Raw genomic sequence first — 25,523 nt, forward strand, 5'->3', positions numbered from 1 at the left:
GAGGATAAACAAACATTAGAAATCTGGATAAAGCTATTACATCAAGAACAATATCCTGATGCAGTTGGGGTTTTTAGATTAGCTTATTACATCATATGAAGAAATTTGGTCTTACCTGATCGTTTTCTTTCCATTAGTCCTTCCAACTATCCCACAACCTATGGGATAGTTGTGCCCATCAACTAGCAGGTGGAGATAGAGAACTGAAAACTAAGCTGAGACATATCTCTCTAGGCATCCAGTCCAGCTTCTCAGTATTCATGTAGACAAGCAGTAAGGAGAAACTCAGAATAAACACAACAACCTGCTAAACCACTTGCTAACCTAACACTAACCAGACAAGCAAACATGTGTTTAACTCTCTCATCTCTGGACAACTTGTAGAGAACAAGAGATGTGCAAGAAGCACCATACAAAAGCGACAGTCGCTTTTTGACCCATTACTCTGCACCAACTAAACATCTCAGAAACCTTAGGGGGCCTCTGGAATAGTGGGAAGGACTAATGGAAAGAAAATTAATCAAATAAGACCTAATTTCTCCTTCCATTATATAGCTTCTCAATATTCCAGAACTTGTGGGATATTTAAAAGTAATTCCTAGAGTGGATGGGATCCTGGCGTCGCCTAAGGATCGAAGCCCCAAAACTGGCTTCTGAGTGCGCCCCAACATTCACCCTATAGTGCTTGGCAAAGGTATGCAGTATTGACCACATCACCATCTTGCACATATCCAGACACAGTAAAGTAGTCTCGGCCTAGGATGTCGCTGTACACCTTGTAGAATTAGCCCACAAGGTCTAAGGAGTCTGCTTCCCCGCAAGCAAATAAGCTGACACAACAGTCTCCTTCAGCTATCTAGCAATTGTGGTCTTGGAAGCCATGAGGTCAAGCCTATGATTACCAAAAAGCACAAACAGTCTGTCCGATTTGTGACGTCCAGATATCTGAGGACTCTACACACATCAAGAAGCTTCAAGGAAGAATATGGAGCCTCTTTGTCCTCTCTGCAAAAGGATGCAAGCTCCAAAGACTGGTTGAAATGAAATGCTGATACTGCTTTCGGAAGAAAGGAAGGAACTGTGCACAGAAAGACCCCCACCTCTAAAAAAAGTGGAGACAGGGATCCCAACAAGAGAACCTGAAGCTCCAAACCCCTATGTGCCAACGCAACAGCCACCAAGAATGCCTTGTGGAGTGGCTCAAAAGGAGGCTTCTGAAGAGCCCGAAGGACTAAATTAAGCTTCCATTCTGGACATGGCATTGTAGAGCATACAAAAGGAGGCCGCAAGAGGCCCACTCCTCACAAGAATCAAATGATATCTGGGTGAGCTGCAAGAGGCGTCTTCTGTAGTCAGCCCCTCAAACAGGCTGAAGCCGCAACCCAAACTTTTAGAGAACCCAATACCAATCCTTTCTGATCTCCCTGGAGAAATACTAGGATGTACGCAATCTGACCAGAGAAGGGAGAAAGTCTGCGCTCAGAACATCAGCCCTCAAACGCTCCCCACACCCTCGCATACGCCATGATGTAGAGCATTTCTGAGCCTGAAGCAAGGTAGCAATGACCAAATCAGAATAAGCTTTTTGTCTCAACTGAGCCCTTTCACAATGGCTGAGCCATAAAACCAAAGGGCATGGATCCTCCATGAGCACCGGACCTTGCTTCAGTAGGCTGGGTACCTGTGGAAGACGGAGAGGATCTCCATCCAGCAGCTGATTCAGGTCCTCATACCATGGCCTCAGCAGCCAATCTGGGGCTACGAGAATTATTCAACCCTGATACAATGTGATCCTTTTCAACACACGGCCTACTGCCGGCCAAGGAGGGAAGACATCAGTAGATGTGTCTCTGGCCAGGGCTGAAGTAAGGCATCGATCCCCATTGAGCCCAGTTCTTTCCAACAGCTGAAGAACTTGGGTATTTTGGCCTTCTTTTTCATTGCCATCCAAGTCCAGAGGTGGCGAACCCCATTGGTCCAGTATCAGCTGAAAACCTTGACTGGATAGTTCCCATTCACCCGGGTCCAAGGACTGCCTGCTGAGAAAGTTCACCTCCACATTCAAGGACCCAGCAATGTGAACTGCCGACAAGCAGAAAAAAATTTTCTCCACCCAACTCAAGAGGGAGGCTGACTCCACCGCCATCGGACAGCTATGGGTCCTACTTTGCTTGTTGATATAAGCCATCACTGTTGCATTGTCAGAAAAAACTCGGACTGGGACCCTCTCCAGAAAAGGAGCAAAATTGCTTAAGGCATTCCACACTGCCCTGAGCTCCATGCAATTTATTGACCACCAACTCCTGTTCCATCCAGGTGCCCTGTGCCAGATGGATCCTGTAATGAGCTCCCCAACCTGTCCATTATCACCACCTCCTATTGTGATATCGGAAAGGGAGCTTTAACAATCAAATTCCTGGGTAACAACCACCACTGCACACTCTGTCTGGAAACCAGTGTACACACAAAAGATGAAGGTTGTACTTCTGTGACACTGGAAACCAGATGCTGAGAAGACACTCCTATAATGGCTGGATATCAGCCCTTGCCCATGGCACCACCTCCACTGACACTGTCATTGACCCCAGAACCTGGACATAGTCCCAGACCCTAGGCCTACCTTTACAGAGAAGATGCATCTATTGAACCGGCTTTGACCTCCTGCATTCCATGAGGAAGATCCACTTGCTGTGTTGAATAAAACGCCCAGATACTCCAGTGCCAGCAAACACTGCTTAACTGTCTCTGTGTGGGTCACCATTCACCCCAACAAAGTCTCAAGCACTGAGTCAGGATCCCTCGCCTTCATCCGTCTAAGCAGTTCTGAGTCAAACTTTAGTTGGACTTACCACTGCTGGCTGCTTCCCCCAAACCCACAGTCTCCACAAGTCTTACCCCAGATGAGAAAGAATCAGGACTCTGTCCCATGATTTCCAGAAGAACTTTTGTACATGAAAGATGAGCGACACTTGGGTATGATCTTTAAAGTGGCCAAACAGGTAGAAAATGTAACGGTGAAAGCTAGAAGGGTGCTTGGGTGCACAGGTAGAGGAATGGCCAATAGGAAGAAGGAGGTGACGATACCCTTGTTTAAGACTCTGGTGAGACCTCATTTAGAATATTGTGCAGTTTTGGAGACAACACCTTCAACAGGATATAAACAGGATGGATTCAGTCCAGAGGGCAGCTACTAAAATGGTCAGTGGCCCTCATCATAAAGCGTACGAGGACAGACTTAAAGATCTCAATATGTATTCTTTGGAAGTAAGGCGGGAGAAGGGCGATATGAAAGAGACATTTAAATATCTATGCGGCATAAATGCATAGGAAGCAAGTCTCTCATACATAGTAACATATAGTAACATAGTAGATGACGGCAGAAAAAGACCTGCATGGTCCATCCAGTCTGCCCAAGACAAACTCATATGTGTATACCTTACCTTGAATTTGTACCTGTCCTTTTCAGGGCACAGACCATATAAGTCTGCCCAGCAGTATTTCCCGCCTCCCAACCACCAGTCCCGCCTCCCATCACCGGCTCTGGTACAGACCGTATAAGTCTGCCCTCCCCTATCCTCGCCTCCCAACCACCACCCCCTCTTCCCCCCACCTGCTCCTCCACCCAATTTCAGCTGAGCTCTGTTGAAAGGAAGCTTTAGAATGAGGGAGGCATAGGATGAAGGTGAAAGGGGATAGACTCAGAAGTAACCTGAGGAAATACTTCTTCATGGAAAGGGTGGTGAATTCGTGGAACGGCCTTCTGGTGGAAGTGGTGAAAACAGTATCTGAATTCAAGAGAGCTTGGACAAGTACATAGGATTTTTAAGGGAGTGATAGTGAGAGTAGATGGCATGGGTGGGCAGACTGGATGGACATATGGTCTTTATCTGCCTATAGTTTGCTCTGTTTTTTTTTTGTTTATATAAAGGTTGCTGTGCTAAAAAAGGGGAGCTCCACAGGAAACAAGAGAGAGGTGAAGCGAGGGAAGAAGTAAATTTGTGGGGCATCAGAGACAGCGAGCTGAAGACCTCCAGATATGACTGTGCAGACTCAAGCCACCCAGAAAGCTGAACTGCAGACCAGCTGACCAACTGGACCAGGAGCAAATCACTCAAAACCAGAGACTGAAGAATGTGCCACCCACCTGCTGGAGACAGAAAATATACTAAGGAGCTGGACTGGATGCCAAGAAAGATATGTCTCAGCTCAGTTTTCAGTTCTCTACCTCCACCTGCTGGTTGATGGACACAACTATCCCACAGGTTCTGGAAAAGTGGGAAGCTAGATAATGGAATAAAGTATTATTACAACCACTGGACCTGAATAAGCTAGAGGAAATGTACATTTTTTTCAATGTTTCATCTTCTGAATAGCAATTTTTTTCAGTAGTTCAATATACACATGCCCTAAAATCATCAGCTGAAGACAATAAGATCTGCACTACACTGTTTCTGGCCAACAAGTGGATGCCTCATTCCTTACTGCTTGCACTTCCATAAATGCCTCTACCTACTGTATCTCTAGAAACACGAAACAACACATTACATACTTTCTTTCATGAATGCACTCCACATCTTGAAAACACTGGACAAAGACAGCTACTAAAATTATTACTTAGTAAACAAGGAAACCCAGATCTTTAAATGCTAAATTACATACATATTACATGTCTGCACAAACAAAAATAAATTTCCTGTAGACAAAACTAATTTTACAACAAATGTCCTTAAGCATTTTGATCTTTCACATCAGACTCTCCTCAACCACTTGAATCATTTGCATGGTAGAACCCATCATGTCATATAATGCACGTGTGTGTTTTGAGGACAAATACACAGCTCCCTCTCTCTCAGTTTCCCTCCTGATGCTTCTCTCTTCTGCTTTTGATTTTTTTTAACTTAGAAAGATACCTCTGCACTTTTTCTAGAACCACTACTTCATTTAAAACCCTCCCACTATTGTGGCTGACATACAAAATGTACTCTCTCGCAGTGGGAATGTTTGGATGGATTCCGATACAAAAGTGAACATGGACAAAGCATTTAGAAATTTCAGTCTCCTCTTCTGTGTGCATTTTGCTATCCAATAATTGCTGTACTGCACTGTTGAAAGCATCTTCTCTCCCATTTCAAATACTAAACTTTAATTTGCAGAAATAAAACATGAAACGCTTTGCCATCAAGCATGAGTAACTGGTAGCAAAACTATGGAGTCTGGAAAACAGGCACTGACAATTTTCTATTTTCTCTCGGTCCACAGAGCAAATTCTTGATTTGCAGAAAAAGCAATTTAAAGCACAGACTCTAGAATATTTTAGATAATTCAATTGGCAATTAAACAAGATCATTACAATTCCCTCATTTCATTCAGATTTTTACTTGATTTCAAAGGAGAAATTAGCATTTAAAGCATCTCTCACTTAGTTTCACCTATACATATAAAGTTATATAAATCAAGGCACTGCTATACTAACACCAATCAGAACCTCACACTGGCACTGCAAACTCAAGGTAAAGCATGGATATAGAGCAGGCAATTCTAGGAAAGCACTGGGAAATTATTTTTTAAAAGCAAGGGCATATGGCCGTATTATGCACATATATTTTTATGTACACCATAAAAGGAAATAATACTAAAAGGAGACTTAAAGGTAAGACAGAGAAAGGAAGCATCTGGCCCCACCAAAAATGATAAGTTGCAATTTTAAGTGATCTAGATAGTGCTGTTGATCTTTAAAAAAAAACAAAACAAAAAAACAACTTAGGGGGTCTTTTATTAAAGATTAACTCGAGTTATCTGCAGCAGGGCCCACAGGAATAAAATGGGACCTGCAGCAGATAACTTGAGCTAACCTTTAGTAAAAGACCCCCTTAACTAATGCTTATATTTGTGATTTACTGTTGTTATTCCACGGTAAACAAAAATAAAATCTTCCAATCCTACTGCAATTTACATTAGCAGCAGCAGCCCTCCCACAAATGCAAACCTTTGAACATCAATTAAAATACTCTAAATAAATATTTCTTAAAAACCTATTTTCCCTTCTTTTTTTTTTTGGTCATAAGAAATGTCTTTTAAGGTGAAGCCAAAAGGGCTGTTTAAATGCCCTCGCACAGGGGTTCTCGACAGCAAACATGCAGGCCTGGTTTTCAGGATGTCAGCTGGAACTGCATATGCTTAGTCCAAGAACCGGGTTAATTTGCATATCTTGGTTATTCTAAAAATCAGACTTGTTCATATGACCAGTGTTGAAAACCAGTGTCCTAAAAACTTTGCTCAGCCTAGTTGCAACCATAGGAGAATTCAACTACATTAATATTTATAACTGCTGCCAGACACCAAATTCAGACCTTCATCTTTCAAAATATTTTATTACAACCAGCATCATATTTTTAAGGAATTTAGCTGGAAATCATTCATAATTAGTTTTTTTTCTATAAAAATGTAAAAGCTATGCAATGTGTGGAAACTTAAAAAAACACTTACCTAAAGGAATTGTTACAAGGATCTTGTTTACAGGCAACTGAACCTCCAGTACGTTGAAAATTTTGCATGTAGATACAGAATTTCACAAAAAAAAAAAAACCCAACCCCTAACCTAAAATAAATTGCCTCATCTCTTATTCTAAAAAAATGAAAATTTGAGACAGTATTGTGGTTCTTTTTCTCTTTTTTTGCTCTTCATTCTTTAAGAAACATATACCACAGTTGATAATGAATGTCAACAGTGTGTAAAACAACTAGGACCACCACTACGGAAATGCCTTAAATAGAGTTAACACAGTTAATGATGACTGAAAACAGCATGCACCAGAAACTGATCTAAAACTGGATGAGGAAAGTGAAAAATATCTTGATTTTCTTAGAAAAGTTTTGTTTTCACATCTTCTGACCAGCACCATCTACATGAAAACTCTTCATCATCAAGTGAAACTTCCTCAACGTGTGAACAAAGCCACAGAATACACCTAGACATGCAGTTTTATGCTACTTAAGAGAGAAATTGATTGATACTAATGAAACAAGTAATAAAGACAGCTATAAAAATATTTCTGTCAATTAAATACAGATATTAATATTCAACAGTGCAAAAATATTGAGATGAAGGCTATAAGATAATAGGTGAAACCCTTTCATGAGTTAATTTTCCACATTTTAAAAATTTCCTGAGGTTTATTTTTATGGTATGTAACTGGAATCAGAAGTGCCACTGTGAGTTTTTTGTGAGGTGCTGCTATCATGCTTATCAGATGTCCATTCCTCACTGTCATTTGCTGGGCCTATCAGTTCAGGTGTGTCTGCCTCTTCCTCGTCACTCTCTTCAGCATTATCCTCCTCTGCACCATTAACTGCTTTATCAAGCTGAAGGGTTTCCATAGTTCTTTGAGTCTCGGAGACCCAGGATTGAATTCGGCTGTTGAGCTGTACCTCTACAGATATGGGTTCATGGGTGTAAACATCATCGTCGTCATCATCTTCATCATCCTCTTCTTCGAGCATTCCTGGTACCAGAGTACTAGTAGTGCTGGTCATGGAGGAATTTAAAATATCCCTGCAACTGCCATCCAAAGACCCTGTCTCCGTACTTTGCTGTGAGGCCCATTCCAGATTGTCATCTGGTTTCACGTCCTCTTTGTCAGCTGGTGTTGGTTTCCCAAGGTTTGCAGTTGAGGTAGTGTTATTAGTAGCCATTTGCAAGGGTTGCTTATTCAGAACAGCTTTCTCAGTTTGAACATTACCAGATTTTTCTGGTACAGTGGTCCTGCATAAGGCTTCTCTATCATTTTCAGATGTTTCCAATCCATCTGAAGTCTCCACCATGTTCCTCCAATTGGTTTCTGTTAATGACAAAATAGACCACAATTTCTTATTTTACATTCTAGGCCAGTTTTTATAATTTATAAGAAATCTACAATACACCCCTTACTGAAAACTTTCACTTGTAACAATAGGATAAATTATATCGTAGTGATAGGGTGAATCGGATTGGTGGAGGGGTAGCATTGTATATTAACGAGAGCCTTGAATCAAATAGATTGAAAATTCTGCAGGAAACAAAACACTCCTTGGAATCACTGTGGATTGAAATTCCATGTGCAAAGGGGAAAAGGATAGTGATAGGAGTGTACTACCGTCCGCCTGGCCAGGACGAACAGACGGATGCGGAAATGTTAAAGGAAATCAGGGACGCAAACAAACTGGGCAACACAATAATAATGGGGGATTTCAATTACCCGCATATAGACTGGGTTAATGTAACATCTGTACACGCAAGGGACATAAGATTTCTTGATGAAATCAAGGACAGCTTCATGGAACAGCTAGTTCAGGAGCCGACAAGAGAAGGAAAAATACTAGACTTAGTCCTTAGTGGTGCTCATGATCTAGTGCAGGGGGTAACGATACGAGGGCCGCTTGATAACAGTGATCATAATATGATCGGTTTTGATATTGGCATTGAAGGAAGTGAAACTAGGAAATCAAGTACGCTAGCGTTTAACTATAGAAAAGGTGATTACGACAAAATGAGAAAAATGGTGAAAAAAAGACTGAAAGGAGCAGCTCGCAGAGTAAAAAACTTGCATCAGGCGTGGATGCTGTTTAAAAACACCATCCTGGAGGTTCAGGACAAATATATTCCACGTATTAGAAAAAAGGGAAAAAAGACTAAACGTCAGCCGGCGTGGCTAAACAGTAAGATAAAGGAAATCATTAGAGCCAAAAAACAATCCTTCAGAAAGTGGAGAAGAGAACCAACTGAAAGTAACAGGATAGATCATAAGGAATGCCAAGCCAAATGCAAAGCGGAGATAAGGAGGGCAAAAAAGGACTTTGAGAAGAAATTAGCGTTGGAAGCAAAAATACATAGTAAAAATTTTTTTAGATACATTAAAAGCAGGAAACCGGCCAAAGAGTCGGTTGGGCCGCCGGACGAAAATGGTGTTAAAGGGGCGATCAAAGAGGACAAAGCCGTAGCGGAGAAATTAAATGAATTCTTTGCTTCGGTCTTCACCGAGGAGGATTTGGGGGGGACACCGGTGCCGGAAAGAATATTTGAAGCGGGGGAGTCGGAGAAACTAAACAAATTCTCTGTAACCTTGGAGGATGTAATGGGTCAGTTCAGCAAGCTGAAGAGTAGTAAATCACCGGGACCTGATGGTATTCATCCCAGAGTATTAATAGAACTAAAAAATGAACTTGCGGAGCTACTGTTAGAAATATGCAATCTGTCCCTAAAATCGAGTGTAGTACCGGAAGACTGGAGGGTAGCCAATGTTACTCCGATTTTTAAGAAGGGTTCCAGAGGAGATCCGGGAAATTATAGACCGGTGAGTCTGACGTCGGTACCGGGCAAGATGGTGGAGGCTATTATTAAGAATAAAATTGCAGAGCATATACAAAAACATGGACTGATGAGACAAAGTCAGCACGGATTTAGTGAAGGGAAGTCTTGCCTCACCAATCTAATGCATTTTTTTGAGGGGGTAAGCAAACATGTGGACAATGGGGAGCCGGTTGATATTGTATATCTGGATTTTCAGAAGGCGTTTGACAAAGTGCCGCACGAAAGACTCCTGAAGAAATTGCAGAGTCATGGAATCGGAGGTAGGGTATTATTATGGATTAAGAACTGGTTGAATGATAGGAAGCAGAGAGTAGGATTGCGTGGCCAGTATTCTCAGTGGAGGAGGGTAGTTAGTGGGGTCCCGCAGGGGTCTGTGCTGGGTCCGTTGCTTTTTAATGTATTTATAAATGACCTAGAGATGGGAATAACTAGTGAGGTAATTAAATTCGCCGATGACACAAAATTATTCAGGGTCGTCAAGTCGCAGGAGGAATGTGAACGATTACAGGAGGACCTTGCGAGACTGGGAGAATGGGCGTGCAAGTGGCAGATGAAGTTCAATGTTGACAAGTGCAAAGTGATGCATGTGGGTAAGAGGAACCCGAATTATAGCTACGTCTTGCAAGGTTCCGCGTTAGGAGTTACGGATCAAGAAAGGGATCTGGGTGTCGTCGTCGATGATACGCTGAAACCTTCTGCTCAGTGTGCTGCTGCGGCTAGGAAAGCGAATAGAATGTTGGGTGTTATTAGGAAGGGTATGGAGTCCAGGTGTGCGGATGTTATAATGCCGTTGTATCGCTCCATGGTGCGACCGCACCTGGAGTATTGTGTTCAGTACTGGTCTCCGTATCTCAAAAAAGATATAGTAGAATTGGAAAAGGTACAGCGAAGGGCGACGAAAATGATAGTGGGGATGGGACGACTTTCCTATGAAGAGAGGCTGAGAAGGCTAGGGCTTTTCAGCTTGGAGAAGAGACGGCTGAGGGGAGATATGATAGAAGTGTATAAAATAATGAGTGGAATGGATCGGGTGGATGTGAAGCGACTGTTCACGCTATCCAAAAATACTAGGACTAGAGGGCATGAGTTGAAGCTACAGTGTGGTAAATTTAAAACGAATCGGAGAAAATTTTTCTTCACCCAACGTGTAATTAGACTCTGGAATTCGTTGCCGGAGAACGTGGTACGGGCGGTTAGCTTGACGGAGTTTAAAAAGGGGTTAGATAGATTCCTAAAGGACAAGTCCATAGACCGCTATTAAATGGACTTGGAAAAATTCCGCATTTTTAGGTATAACTTGTCTGGAATGTTTTTACGTTTGGGGAGCGTGCCAGGTGCCCTTGACCTGGATTGGCCACTGTCGGTGACAGGATGCTGGGCTAGATGGACCTTTGGTCTTTCCCAGTATGGCACTACTTATGTACTTATGTACTTATATGGTGTTCCTCTGCTGGTATAACAGGGAACTAGATGCTTATAAGTCTAACTTATACATTCAAAACCCAATGAAAAGTCAGTGACATAACTGCTATTCAAGACCACATTTTGGATTTCTTTTCTAAAGGTTTGTTGAACACTAAGTACCAGTTTCAAAGCTGTTTTAAGAACTCTAACTCTCCCCTAAACACCAACATGTGTTTACAAAATTCACCAATTTTGGGTTCTGCTCAATTTACAGAAGCATGTAACGCTACAGAGACAGAATATGTCCGGTGCTGAAGAAGTTTAGCCCATCTCTTTCTAGTTATCACAGAGCCCTCAGAAGAAACCAGATCAAGCATCCTACTTCTGTGACTCAGAACATTACAGAGACCACTGGCTGTCTCAAAAAAATATGCTGTGAGGGAAATGAAAGACACAGTCCACATCACAGAATGGCACAATTTAGCAGTCTGCTCAAGAAAAGACCTGGCCTGAAACAGTGAAGAACCCTGTATTCATTTGATAAGGCACATGGGGAGATTTTATATATGGCGCCTAAAAAAATAAAAATAAATTGGTGCCGACTAAGCGTATTCTATAAATGGCACCTAGATTTAGGTGCGGTATATAGAATATACTTAGTTAATATCTCAGTGCCTAAAACTACACATATCCATTTACACAACGAAAATGTGGCATAAATCCCAGCATGCAGACTTACACACACTGGGCTATATTTTATAACTGCACATATAAATTTCAAAATGCTCATGAAATGCCACCCATAACCACACCCCTTTTTGGCTGCATGTGTTAGAATTTCTGTGCACTTTGTTACAGAATACCCTTAGTGAGCTGTGCGTGTAAATTCTAATTAGTGCCAATTAGTGCTCATTATTGCTTGTTAAGTGCTGTTATCAGTGCTCATTAGCTTATTAAGTTACGTGCGTTGATATAGAACCTGCTTGGATTTTGGCACGGATCTCTAGGCGCACTATATAGATTCTGGGGGACAATTCTGATAAAATCACCTACCATATTCCTTCTCGTTCACTTCAGAGATGGGCTCTGAGACAACGCTACAGAAAGAAATAGCACTTGCAGCAGAGGGATTGCGAGAATGGCCCATGTGATGGGGACCCTTCTTAACATTCTTCAAGGCTTCTTCGGCCTGTTCCTGCTCCATTGCTGAAACCATATCTCTATATGCCTTCCTGGCCTCTTCCGTCAGCGATACCAACTTATTAAATAGACTCTAAATGTGGAAACATGAAGAGTCATCAGAATTTATAAACACACAGCAAAGTTTCGGATTCAAGTATTTTGAAAATCAGTAACACATGTAAATCACCAGCTCTCCATAGTGGCTAATCCTTGAAATTCTACCATGTGTGGTAACATGCTATGGTTATACTGGGAAAACTTTCTAAGCTCAGTCAACAAAGGTGACACTTTTATAACCAAGTGAACACACATTTTTCCCTGTGGAATAACACATTTTCAGGATGAATGTATGTGCATATTTTGAAAATTACCCCAGGGAGTTTATGTGCTGACCATGTGCAAATTTGTTGTATTAAATTTGCCCAGGAGAGGGGGAAAGGGAAAACAAGAAAAAGAAAAGAAAAATGTTTCAGTTTTAAATCATGGGCATTGGGGTTCTGGATAGGGAGGGAAGGGGGAAGATAGGGGGAAAAATTGTTCACAGTTTGATGATGGACTATATTTCTTTTGGTTTTTGACAAGTGTGTTCTTGTATTTGACTTGTTACCTTCCCAAATTATTGGATGTATTTGCCTTGATTTTTCATCAATAAAAAATGATAAAACATAAATCTGCCCAAAGCCACAGCAGACAGGACCAAAACACTTCTAGCAAACAATGTAAAAAATAAACTTGTATTGACAAAGCACCATAGGTGAAGAACTTGACAAATACTAAGCAGGTAACCACAAATCCTCAGGAACTGGACTGAATTGCCAAGTCTGACAGTGAGAGAAACAGATTTAGTGACACCCGTTCAAGCAGTGTAATTCCTAAATTTTAATATATCAGTAAATGTGATATATTTAGGAGTATATATATAGATATATATATATATATATACAGTGGGGGAAATAAGTATTTGATCCCTTGCTGATTTTGTAAGTTTGCCCACTGACAAAGACATGAGCAGCCCATAATTGAAGGGTAGGTTATTGGTAACAGTGAGAGATAGCACATCACAAATTAAATCCGGAAAATCACATTGTGGAAAGTATATGAATTTATTTGCATTCTGCAGAGGGAAATAAGTATTTAATCCCTCTGGCAAACAAGACCTAATACTTGGTGGCAAAACCCTTGTTGGCAAGCACAGCGGTCAGACGTCTTCTGTAGTTGATGATGAGGTTTGCACACATGTCAGGAGGAATTTTGGTCCACTCCTCTTTGCAGATCATCTCTAAATCATTAAGAGTTCTGGGCTGTCGCTTGGCAACTCGCAGCTTCAGCTCCCTCCATAAGTTTTCAATGGGATTAAGGTCTGGTGACTGGCTAGGCCACTCCATGACCCTAATGTGCTTCTTCCTGAGCCACTCCTTTGTTGCCTTGGCTGTATGTTTTGGGTCATTGTCGTGCTGGAAGACCCAGCCACGACCCATTTTTAAGGCCCTGGCGGAGGGAAGGAGGTTGTCACTCAGAATTGTACGGTACATGGCCCCATCCATTCTCCCATTGATGCGGTGAAGTAGTCCTGTGCCCTTAGCAGAGAAACACCCCCAAAACATAACATTTCCACCTCCATGCTTGACAGTGGGGACGGTGTTCTTTGGGTCATAGGCAGCATTTCTCTTCCTCCAAACACGGCGAGTTGAGTTCATGCCAAAGAGCTCAATTTTTGTCTCATCTGACCACAGCACCTTCTCCCAATCACTCTCGGCATCATCCAGGTGTTCACTGGCAAACTTCAGACGGGCCGTCACATGTGCCTTCCGGAGCAGGGGGACCTTGCGGGCACTGCAGGATTGCAATCCGTTATGTCGTAATGTGTTACCAATGGTTTTCGTGGTGACAGTGGTCCCAGCTGCCTTGAGATCATTGACAAGTTCCCCCCTTGTAGTTGTAGGCTGATTTCTAACCTTCCTCATGATCAAGGATACCCCACGAGGTGAGATTTTGCGTGGAGCCCCAGATCTTTGTCGATTGACAGTCATTTTGTACTTCTTCCATTTTCTTACTATGGCACCAACAGTTGTCTCCTTCTCGCCCAGCGTCTTACTGATGGTTTTGTAGCCCATTCCAGCCTTGTGCAGGTGTATGATCTTGTCCCTGACATCCTTAGACAGCTCCTTGCTCTTGGCCATTTTGTAGAGGTTAGAGTCTGACTGATTCACTGAGTCTGTGGACAGGTGTCTTTCATACAGGTGACCATTGCCGACAGCTGTCTGTCATGCAGGTAACGAGTTGATTTGGAGCATCTACCTGGTCTGTAGGGGCCAGATCTCTTACTGGTTGGTGGGGGATCAAATACTTATTTCCCTCTGCAGAATGCAAATAAATTCATATACTTTCCACAATGTGATTTTCCGGATTTAATTTGTGATGTGCTATCTCTCACTGTTACCAATAACCTACCCTTCAATTATGGGCTGCTCATGTCTTTGTCAGTGGGCAAACTTACAAAATCAGCAAGGGATCAAATACTTATTTCCCCCACTGTATATATATATATACATATATTTAGTAAGCCTACAATGATTGAATGTGAATGCTGACACACTGGCTTTAATATTTTAAAGTAGCATCCAGAGTGGGAGAATATTTAAGACTATGGCCCCTGGTAAACCTACAGTAATGATACCGTACTCCCAGCATTGCTATGGTTAAAAACATGTCCCCAATGCTACTTATTTTCCCAGTGCCTTATATTTTTGACAGCATTAAGAAATCCATAAAAAATCATTACTTACATCAGCTCCGGAATAGTTAAAAATCCCCACAACACTAACAGGAACCAACTTGTTCACGCAGCGGCCTAAAGCTTTACGCCCAAGCGCAAAGACGAAGGGAATTTCTTGCTCCCGTGCCATGGCTATTACATTGTAGAGAGCTTCATCCAGCCCACCTGTGGGAAGAATTCAAGTCCTCAGCTTCAAACATTAAGCAGAAAGAAGAACTGTAAAATCATGACCATGAAAAGCTTGCTGTTGCCTTCAGAGATGACATTTTAAAGTAGCTCAATGTCTATGAAATACGCTCCACCTCTGACAACAGAAGCAATATCAGATGAGGGAAATACCCCAGCCCAGATCAGCCATATCACACAAGTTTACAATCTGTGCTGCCCATACTGTCACAATATCAGAAGCATTCACTGCAAGCTTAATCTTGGGATCCTATTCTACAGGTTTCCACATTTTGGAGGTAATTTTATAAAGATTTTTTTTTTAATCAAGTAAAAGTGCATTTACAAAATTACCCCAGGGGTTATGTGCACAGAAGTATGCACTTTGATGAGAAGGCATGTATTTTTATGCGAGCCACAGATGAACCTGTGATTTAAACATTTATAAAATATCAAGCCTGTTTCGTCCAAAATGAAACGGGCCCTAGGAAGGCTCTCGTCTAAGCAATTTTTCCTCTCTCCCCTGCCCTCCCCTCCATGTCCAGCGATTCTTCTCTCCCCTTCCATTCACTCCGTGTCCCGCGATTCTGACCTCCCCTCCATGTCCAGCAATTCTCCTCTGCCCTGCTCTCCCCTCAGTGTCCCACGATTCTGCCCTCCCCTCCATGTGCAGCGATTCTCCTCTTCCCTGCCCTCCCATCCGTGTCCCGCGATTCTCTCCTCTCCTCCCATCCCATCCATTCCATTGATTCTGCCTCTGCCCTGCCCTCCCCTCCATGTCCAGCGATTGTCCTGTGCCCTGCCCTCCCATCCGTGTCCCGCGATTCTCTCCTCTCCTCCCATCCATGTCCATCGATTCTCCTCTGCCCTGCCCTCCCCTCGATGTCCTGCGATTCTGTCCTCCCCTCCATGTCCAGCGATTGTCCCTTGTCCTGCCCTCCCATCTGTGTCCCGCGATTCTGCCCTCCCCAGCGATTGTCCTATGCCCTGCCCTCCTATCCATGTCCCGCGATTCTCTCCTCTCCTCCCATCCATGTCCATCGATTCTCCTCTGCCCTGCCCTCCCCTCGACGTCCTGCGATTCTGTCCTCCCCTCCATGTCCAGCGATTGTCCCTTGTTCTGCCCTCCCATCTGTGTCCCGCGATTCTGCCCTCCCCAGCGATTGTCCTGTGCCCTGCCCTCCCATCCGTGTCCCACGATTCTCTCCTCTCCTCCCATCCATGTCCATCGATTCTCCTCTGCCCTGCCCTCCCCTTGATGTCCCGCGATTTTGTCCTCCTCTCCAGCGCAGTGTTCCATTGCCTACTTGCCTTCAATTGCTTTCGTTCAGAACATCCTGACGTCAGCTCGCCTTCAGCGTTCCTTTCCCTCTCACCGTTCCGCCCTCTGACGTCATTATGTCTTTACACGAGGGCAGGACAGTGAGAGGGTAGAGAACGCTGGAGGTTTGCTGACGTCAGGATGTTACGAACCCAGCCAGCCTGCCAGCCAGAAAACGTTGGAGGTACAAATTATATATATAGATGTATATGCATATACTTTATGCCTGATCCTGAGGAGGCACAAGTGTCCGCGGCTTCAATCAAGCCACATAGGTGCCTATGAGGCATATTTTCAAAGCACTTAGCCTTTCAAAGTTCCATAGAAACCTATGGAACTTTGGAAGGCTAAGTGCTTTGAAAATATGCCTCATTGTGTCTTTACAGCTGGAAATTGGCATCTACTTAGCCTTCACATATACATAACCTCTTTTGAGGGTAATTTTATAATAGGTCACTTATGTGTGAAGACAGACTAGTCATCTATTTCAAGCCTATTTTGTAAAGATTGCCAAAACATTCAAATCACTATTTGTGAAATCCATTTTAAACGTTTTTCTATGCTGTTCATCTGCAGTGCATCCAAATTGCAGGGGGGCATGTCGGGGCATGCTGGAGGTGAAATTTGGGCATTCCTAAACACTTGGATTTTTTCTGTCATAATAGAACAAAACAAAAATGTCCAGAGCTACAAGTTAGATGTTTTGGTTTAGACCTGTTTTTCCACGACTAAGTAGAAAAAGGTGCCCTAAGTGACCAGATAACTATTGAAGGAATAAAGGAATGACCCTCCCCCCCTTACTTCCAAGAGGTCATTGACCCCCTCCCATCCCCCAGAGATGTGAAAGAAACAGTACATACCAGCCTCTATGATAGCATCAGATGTTATAGCCAGCCATTATTAGAGTAGCAAGCAGGTCCCTGGAGTAGCCTAGTGGTCAGTGAAGTGTAGTGTAGAGAAAGGGACCCAAAACCCATAACCTACTCTGTTACACTTGTGGTTGTGGTGGAAAGTGTGAGCCCTCCAAAACTCACCAAAAACCTACTGTACCTACATATTGGTGACACTTGTAGGTATAATGGCTATTGTAGTAGTTGGGTACAGTAGGTTTTTCGGTGGGTTTTGGAGGGCTCACCATACAAGATAAGGGGGCAATGGTGAGATGTGTACCGGACCTTTTATGTGAAGTCCACTTCCGTGTCCCCTAGGTTGACCCACAGCTCTGCTGGAATGTCTGTGTAGCCAGTCTACTAAGAATGCTGGCACCTCCTACATCCCAATAGTTTGATTTTGTGCATTCTTCACTTGGACGTTTTGTTTTTGAAAATGGTTTAAAAAGACAGATGCACTGAGTACAACAACGTCTAGAAAATGGCCATTTTTGAAACAAAAAAAGTGTTTTTCTGTTTTGAAAATTACTATATTCACCACTTGAATTTGGATATGTTTTGAGTAAAACATCCAAAGTTGGATTTAAATGTCATATCAAAAATGCCCCTCCACGTGTTTTTATAACATACTAGGGGCAAAGCAGCAGAAATTGTGGCTCAATTGAAGCCATTAGCATTTGCGCCTGCTTGAGAGCAAGTACACTCATGTGTCTGTAAAATGAACTGCACTACTACCTGCACTCCGTCCCTGAACGCATCTATACAAGTATATGCCTTCTTATCAGAACTTACTTTTACACAAGAAATATCCTTTACCACACAAGTGCATTAAGCACTATTCTATAAGGGACAGCTTAAGGGCTACAGTGTGTAAACTGCGAGGGGGTGTTGTATGGGCAGGAAATGGGGCTGCCAACTGGATCCAGATTCACAGGACAGGGTTGATCCAGTCCTGGGTTTACCCTGTTGCATGCAGGACTTGCAATTCTGATTTCCCCATTGCATTCCCTAAGACTACAAGACTGGAATAACTCTGTCCTGAGAATCTGGATCCAGTTGGCAGCCTTAGTCAATGCCAACCTAAATAGTATTCTAGAACAGAATCTTGGCACCAAGATGCCATTATAGGATTAGCATATTGGCACCTCACTCAAGGAACTAAGTCATAGAATATACCATAAATTTAGAAATTAAATACAAAAAATAACCTTGTGGGCCAGGAAAACCATTTTAATCTCTTTTGAACATGAGTCCAAACATCACTGCTGATTCATCAGTCACATCAAAGAGGCCACTTTAACTAGAACTGTCTCCCACAAATTTAATCTTGTTGTCCTACACATTATAGATATATACATGCACACCTTTGCAAACAGAGCAATGACTTCATTCAGCAAATTTTTTCTATACCTTTTGATTGGATTTTTTCACAGTTTGGAGAAATGACGACACACTTGATCTTGTTCAACTTCATATGTTTGGTAACTTCACGCAAACCCATGACCAGTCGTCTCTTTATCTTTGCTTTCATTGGGTCCTTTTGGTAAACTCTTTCTTGGAAGCTGACAAGTTCCTGCAGAAGCAAAGTCACGCATTCATCTATCTCCTTGCTGAGAACCTGGTTACAATATCTGTAAATTCAGAAAACAAAGTTAACACACAGCAAATATGTACAGCTACTTGTTAAAAAAAAAAAAAAAAAAAAAAAGGTCTTCACATCCTTGTACATTTTTCACATACTGTTATCTAAAAAATACAATTCAAAAGGCATCAAAGTAGGAGGTTGTTTCACGGATCTACACAACATATTTAACACCAGGACTTCACATACCTGCCCTGGAGTCTCCACAGCCAGTTGGGTTTTAAAGATAATCATAATGAATATGCATGAGATTAATCTGTAGTGTGCTAGATCTCCAAGGTATCTTATCTATTCCATGCATATTTATTGTGGATATCCTTGCAACTGGTTACATAATCCCCAGGACAGGTTCAGGAAGCCCTGATGGGAACTTTCAATATGGACAAGCCAAACACAGAGGGTAATCAGCATACATAGAAAGTATACAAACAAAAAAAGCAACACTGGGCCTTCAAGACTGAGACAACAGCAGTATTTTATTGATAAATGACCCGACACGAGCCGTGTTTCGGCGTTAAATAACGCCTGCCTCAGGGGTCAAGGTTCGATTGTAAATAGTGTTAAATTTGTGTCTATCCAATGCCTCTTTCTAAGTAACGGCAGTACTGCGTAGAGCGGGCGTAGTGTGTAGTAACACGTTCAAACTTTCAATATGGAACAGCAATTATAAAAATATTCAAAAACTAATAAAGAAACCAAATAGTCTTGACTGCTTAAGATTTCACACCACTTGACTCAACACTTGGTAGAAGCCCCTTCTCCAAGCAACAACAGCCCTAAGACATTTATGGTAAGGGATGATTCAATTTTTGCCCATTCTCAGCATATTAGCTCAAGCTCTTTCACACTGGCTGGGGATCAGCTGTGGACTGCAGATTTTGAAGTATTGCTACAGATTTTCATTTGGACACTGTTCTTGGCTTTGACTGGGTCACTTGAGAAAGCAAAGTTACTCACCTGTAGCAGGTGTTCTCCGAGGACAGCAAGCCAAATATTCTCACAGTTGGTGATGTCATCTGACAGAGCCCAGTGGAGACACTGACTGCTAAATAGTAGTAGTAGTGAGAAGGTTGTAGAAATTTCTAGCAGCATTTCACTATGCACATGCTGGTGCTTTCCCACCCGATGCACAAGTGCCAGTCCCTCAGTCATGTAATATACAGCTAAAGAACTGAACTCCAAGGAGAGATGGGAGGGTTTATAAGAATTCTTGGCCTGCTATCCTTGCAGAACACCTGCTACAGGTAACTTCGATTTCTATGAGGACAAGCAGGCCAATTGTATTCTCACAGTTGGGAATCCCTAGCTACCAGGCTCACCGAAAAAAACAACACTAGGACAATAGGGACTCAAAATGTCGAGGCCTTGAAGTCAATCAACCTGAAAACTATATACATTCTAGTTGTTAAGATGCAGCCTGGAACAGAACAAAACTGGGAGGGGGGGGGGGGGAAGAATGGAGTTAGATTCTACACAAAGAACAAATTTTAAAGAACTGTCTGACTGAACCTGCTGTCATGTCGGGTATCCCGCTCAAGGCAATAATGAGATGTGAATGTGTGAACAGAAGACCAAGTCGCAGCTTTGCAGGTCTTCTCTATGCAGGCTGACCTCAAAGTGAGCTACAGATGTCACCATGGCTCTGACATTATCAACCTTGACATGACGGTCACGAAACACCTAGCAACCACCTGAGGCTAACCCTGTGGCCACCTGGAGGGTCCATTTCCAACACTGCTGAGGCCTGCCTGCACCTGTAAAGGGGCACCCTCCTCCCACTAACTGGGTCCCACTTGCCTCTGAGCGAGTCTCCTACTCTCAAGTTATTCCCCAGTGATTTCTAGGACACTGGGGCCATAGTCCCAGGCATCCCACAGTTCCTAGAAAGCACTCACAGACCCAAAACACCAGGATTCTTAGTCAGTCCAAGACATCAGAGCTAATAAACTAATAGGTTTATCACAAAAATAGAACAGTGAATGATAAAACAACAAGCAATAACAGGTAACTGAATAAGGATCAATATTAGAACTATCTAAACACTTTGTCACTAGCTGGGTAGCACCTGGGGAGTTTCAGGAAATACTGCTCACAGTTCTTGAACAGAGACTCAGGGCAGAGATGTTTACCCTCTGCGCTTTCTATCTGAGACTGGGCAAAATCCAGTACCTCCTGGCTGTATTTGAACTCCAGAGCCAATCAGATCCCATAGCACCAACTTTGAAAGTACCTGGCAAATGGCACTGCAGGCTGCCTTTCCACAGGGATAAATTGAAAACAGCTTTCTCTGCAACAGCATTAAAACACAGAACAAACACCACCTGCTTGCCACACAAGAGAAATATAGTGCATGAAAATATTATTACAATTCACAAGCTTGAAAACCCCGTTTCGCCCCAATGATCCTCTAGAGTCAGCCCAGCCTGGGCATAACTAAAGGAGATGCAATCTGCTAGCCAATTAGAAATTGTGCATTTGCCAATGGCTACCCCCATGTGGTTTGGGTCAAAAGAAACAAAAAGCTGGGTGGACTGTCTATGAACTTTAGTTCACTCCAGATAGAAGGCTAAGGCTCACTTGCAAACTAAGATATGTAGTACACTTTCGCAAGGATAGGCATGTGGTTTCTGGAAAAATGTTGGTAAAACTACTGACTGATTAAGATGGATCTCTGACACTACCTTAGGAAGGAACTTAGGGTGCATGTTATTGTGTTGAAACTTACTGTAAGGTGGATCCACTACTAGGGCCTGAAGCTCACTGACTCTGCAAGTTGAAGTAACCGCCACCAAGAACACAACTTTCCAGTTCAAATACTTCAGATAACAGGAATCAAGAGGCCCAGAAGGAGCTTTCATCAGCTGGGTGAGGACAACGTTGAGAACCCTATGACACACAGGAATGTTTGGGGGGGGGGGGGGGCATTGTCAACAATAAACCTCTCATGAAGCGAACAACTAGAGGCTGTACAGAGATGGACTTACCTCCTACACATTGATAAGCACTAATTGCGCCAAGATGAATCCTTACTGAGTTGGTTTTCAAACCAAACTCAGAGAGGTTTAGGAGGTATTCAAGCAGTTTTTGACTAGAGCAACTGAAAGGATCTAAGTTCTTGCCCTCACACCAGACAGCAAACCTTCTCCATTTAAAAGAGTAATACCTCTTAGTGGACTATTTTCTGGAAGCCAGCAAAATGTGAGAGACACCCTCAGACAAATCTAAGGACTCAAATTCTATGCTCTCAACATCCAAGCCATGAGAGCCAGGTATTAGAAGTTGGGATGCAGAAGGGATCCTTCATTCTGCGTTATGATGATTGGAAAACAGTCCAATTTCCATTGATCTTCAGAGGATAACTCCAGAAGAAGAGGAAATCAAATCTGACTCAGCCAATAAGGGACAATTAGGATCATAGTTCCCTGGTACTGCTTGAGTTTCAGCAAAGTTTTCTCTATGAGAGGTATTGGAGGATATGCATACAGAAGACCCTCCCCTCAATGTAGGAGAAAGATATATGGTGCTAGTCTAACTTAGGATCTGAGCCTGAAACAGAACTGGGCAACTTTGTTGTTAAGATGAGTGGCAAAAAGATTCAGCAAGGAAGTGCCCCAGTCTCAGAAGATCTTGCAGGCTATGCCCATGTTGAGAGACCACTCCTGCAGTTGCAAAATTCTGTTCAGTCTGTTCACCAGGCTGTTCTCCTTGCCTGCCAGATACGTGGCTCGAAGGACCATTCCCTGAAGGAGGGCCCACTGCCACATCCCCACTGCCTCCTGACACAAGGAGTAGGATCCCGTACCCCCCTACTTGTTCACATAGAACATTGCAACCTGGTTGCCCATTTGAATGAGAAAAATTTAGTTCTGTAGCTGATCTCTGAAAGCCTCTAGAGAGTTCCAAATGGCCCTCAGCTCAAGGAGGTTGATATGGAGATTTGCTTCCTATGCAGATCCAGCCCCTTGGGAGTGAAGCCCATCTACATGAGCTCCCCATCCTAAATTGGATGTATCTGTAACACCTTCTGAGGCAGCAGAATTTGGAAAGGTAGCCCCACAGTCAAATTCAACCTAACTGTCCACCAGAGAAGAGCATGAGTCAACTCTGGAGAAATCTGGATGGCATCCGCTAGGTTCCCAGCTACCTGAGATCACTGGGAAGCTAGATTCCACTAGGCCTGTCTCAAATGGAGATGTGCCATGGGAGTGACATCCACTGTCAAGGTCATGTGGCCCATTAATTACAACATTTGCCTAGCTGTGACCTGCTTGCTGCTTCAGACCTGCGAGGCAAGAGTTATCAAAAGCCTCTGCTCTAGATTGAGGAAGAAAAGCCCAAGCCTGCAATGTATCTAGCAGGGCTCCAATGTACTCCAATCACTGAACCAGGAGTAGGAGGGACTTGGGGTAGTTTACCACAAACCACAGCAGCTCTAACACCCAAACAGTTAAGCACACTGGCTCTGTTTCTCCCTTCTGTGATGTGCTCTTGACCAGCAAATCATCCAGATAAGGAAAACTCCCAGTCTGCATAAATACACTGCCACTACCGCTAGACACTTGGGAGCAGTTGCGAGGCCAAATGGCAGAATGCGGTACTGGTAGTGGCGTTTCCCTATTTGAAATCCAAAACACTTCTTATGACTGGCAAGTATCAAAATGTGGGTATAGGCATCCTTTAAGTCCAGAGAGCATAGCCAATCTTGTTCCTGAATTATGGAAAGAAGGATGCCTAGGGAAATCCGCCTGAACATTTTTTTGACCAGGAATTTGTTCAGGACCCTTAGGTCTATGATTGGACCAAATCTTCCTGTTTTCTTGGGCACAAGGAAGTACCTGGAATAGAATCCTTTCCCTTCTTCCCCTGGTGTCATGGGTTCGACCACATTGGTCTGTAGAAGGGTGGAGATTTCCTCTAATAAGTACCTGCTTGTGCTCAAAGCTGATGTAAGATGCTCTCAGTGGGCAATTTGATGGTCTCTGAAGCCAATCTAGTGGATAACAGAGACGGACAACTTGGTCAGAGGTTAAAAGGGAGCCACCTTTGATGGAAAAAATTCAGTCTCCCCGCTACCAGCAGGCCGTCCAGAATGGTTACTTGTACTGCGGCTATGCTCTACTGTAGCCAGGCAAAGGTTTGTCCCCTGCTTTGACTAGGGAGCCAGCGGGGACATGTGTGGTCGGGACTCAGAGGCCGTGAAAGTGGAGGAAACCTACGCCTTTGAGAGTAGTAGAGTTGTCATCTAGGCCCACTTGTAAACTTCCTAGAAGAAGAGGCTGCAGCAGGAGGATGCTGAGACAGGGACTGGATGGTATCAGTATGTTTCTTGATGAGGTCAGTGACCTCCTCCACCTTGTCCTCCCAAAAAATTGTCTCCTTGACAAAGTACGTCCGCCAACCTCTCCAGAACCACTGGTTCCAGGTCAGAGTCATGCAGCCATTACTGTCTGCACATCCCCACACCCAAGGCGGAGAGTCTGGACACAATATCAAATGAATTGTAATTGCCCCTGGCCAGATAATTTCTGCACTCCAGCTGCTTTTTGGCCAACTGGTGACGCTCTGCAGCCTGCTCCCGAGGGAGAGAATCTGCAAGAATGAGCGTACTGTGTACCAAATATTTCAAGTAAAGGCTCATATAGAGCTGGTAGTACTGGATACAGGCCAAGGACTGAAAAGTCTTCCTCCTGAATGAGTCTAGTGTCTGAGTCTCTCTACCTAGGGGAGCCAAGGCATGAGCGCTGGAACTCCTAGCTTGCTTGGGGGCAGATTCAACAACAAAAGAGTGGTGAGGCAGCTGGCCCTCTCGAATCTGTGAGCTTTCTGGATATGGCACTGCGTACCCATCTTCTTTGGTACAGCCTGCAACAAAAGGGGAGATTTCCAGTTCTTCGTCACTGCATCTTTACGGATCGGGAGCAACGGTACTATGTCCTTAGGAAGCGACTCATGGTCCAGAACAGATAACATCTCTGCCCTGGGCTGCTCCTCCGTCTCCAACTTAAGTGGGATGGCCGAAGCCATCTTGACGAAAACAATGAAAGAGAGACCCTCAGGTGGAGAAGCGTTCTTCCTGGTGCCAGCTCTTCTCGGGTAATGGCGATGCCAATGCCCTGGAGCTCCTAGCACCATGCTTCGAAGAGGACCAAAGCTTATGCTTCCTGGGCTTCCCTCGATGCTCAGCACTGCGGTCCTTCTGTGTGAACGAGGACATCACTGAACCCGTACGTGCCTTCGGTGTCAGGTTTGGGCCTTCTTTCACCACCAGATGTCGAGAGAGGTGGAGACCTCCTTGATGCCACTGCACTCCCAGTGATTGCTGAAGTCTTAGCAGCAATCGAGGTCGATGCTTCCAGTGCCAATGTCAATGGATCAGCCTTCGAGCAGCTAAGCCTCTCCTGTGGGATCTGATACACCCTCTGTGTTTTCAGTACATTTTTAAACAGAGAGAACAAGAGTTAGGGTCATGGTTAGATCCAAGGCACTCGACATACCAAGAGTGCGGGTCCATTACCAAAATCACTCGATTACATTGGGCGCACCGTTTGAAGCCACCGGGGGTCTTCTTGGACATCGAAAAAAAAATCACGGCCAAATAAAGTCCTCAATTGTGAACCTCAAGAAGGGGCAACGTTCAAATTGAAGTCGGCACTCTATCCTAAGCAGGCCTAACAATTTGCAAAAAATAAAGGAAACTTTTTAAAAGCCAAAAACACTAAAACAAACTCTCAAAGGGAATAAGGGAGGATAAAATAAAAACAAAAATAAAGCAAAAATACCAGCATAGGAAGGCACTG

The 25,523-nt window shown here is 43.5% G+C and overlaps 1 protein-coding gene across 1 annotated transcript in view; it reads right to left on the reverse strand.

The window, feature by feature from the left end:
* Positions 1–6,357: 6,357 nt before the first annotated feature.
* The window catches only part of SECISBP2L (SECIS binding protein 2 like), a 137,065-nt gene continuing 117,899 nt past the window's right edge, over positions 6,358–25,523 (reverse strand). Inside the window, exons 15-18 of the mRNA XM_030189561.1 lie at positions 18,495–18,715; positions 14,719–14,873; positions 11,804–12,023; positions 6,358–7,838 (exon numbers count right to left, since the gene is read on the reverse strand). Coding sequence (XP_030045421.1) covers positions 7,180–7,838; positions 11,804–12,023; positions 14,719–14,873; positions 18,495–18,715 — 1,255 coding nt within the window. The 3' untranslated portion in view covers positions 6,358–7,179. The remainder of the gene's footprint in view (positions 7,839–11,803; positions 12,024–14,718; positions 14,874–18,494; positions 18,716–25,523) is intronic.

This window comes from Microcaecilia unicolor, chromosome 1, assembly GCF_901765095.1.
Source record: "Microcaecilia unicolor chromosome 1, aMicUni1.1, whole genome shotgun sequence".
In the NCBI taxonomy this organism is placed as follows: Eukaryota; Metazoa; Chordata; class Amphibia; order Gymnophiona; family Siphonopidae; genus Microcaecilia; species Microcaecilia unicolor.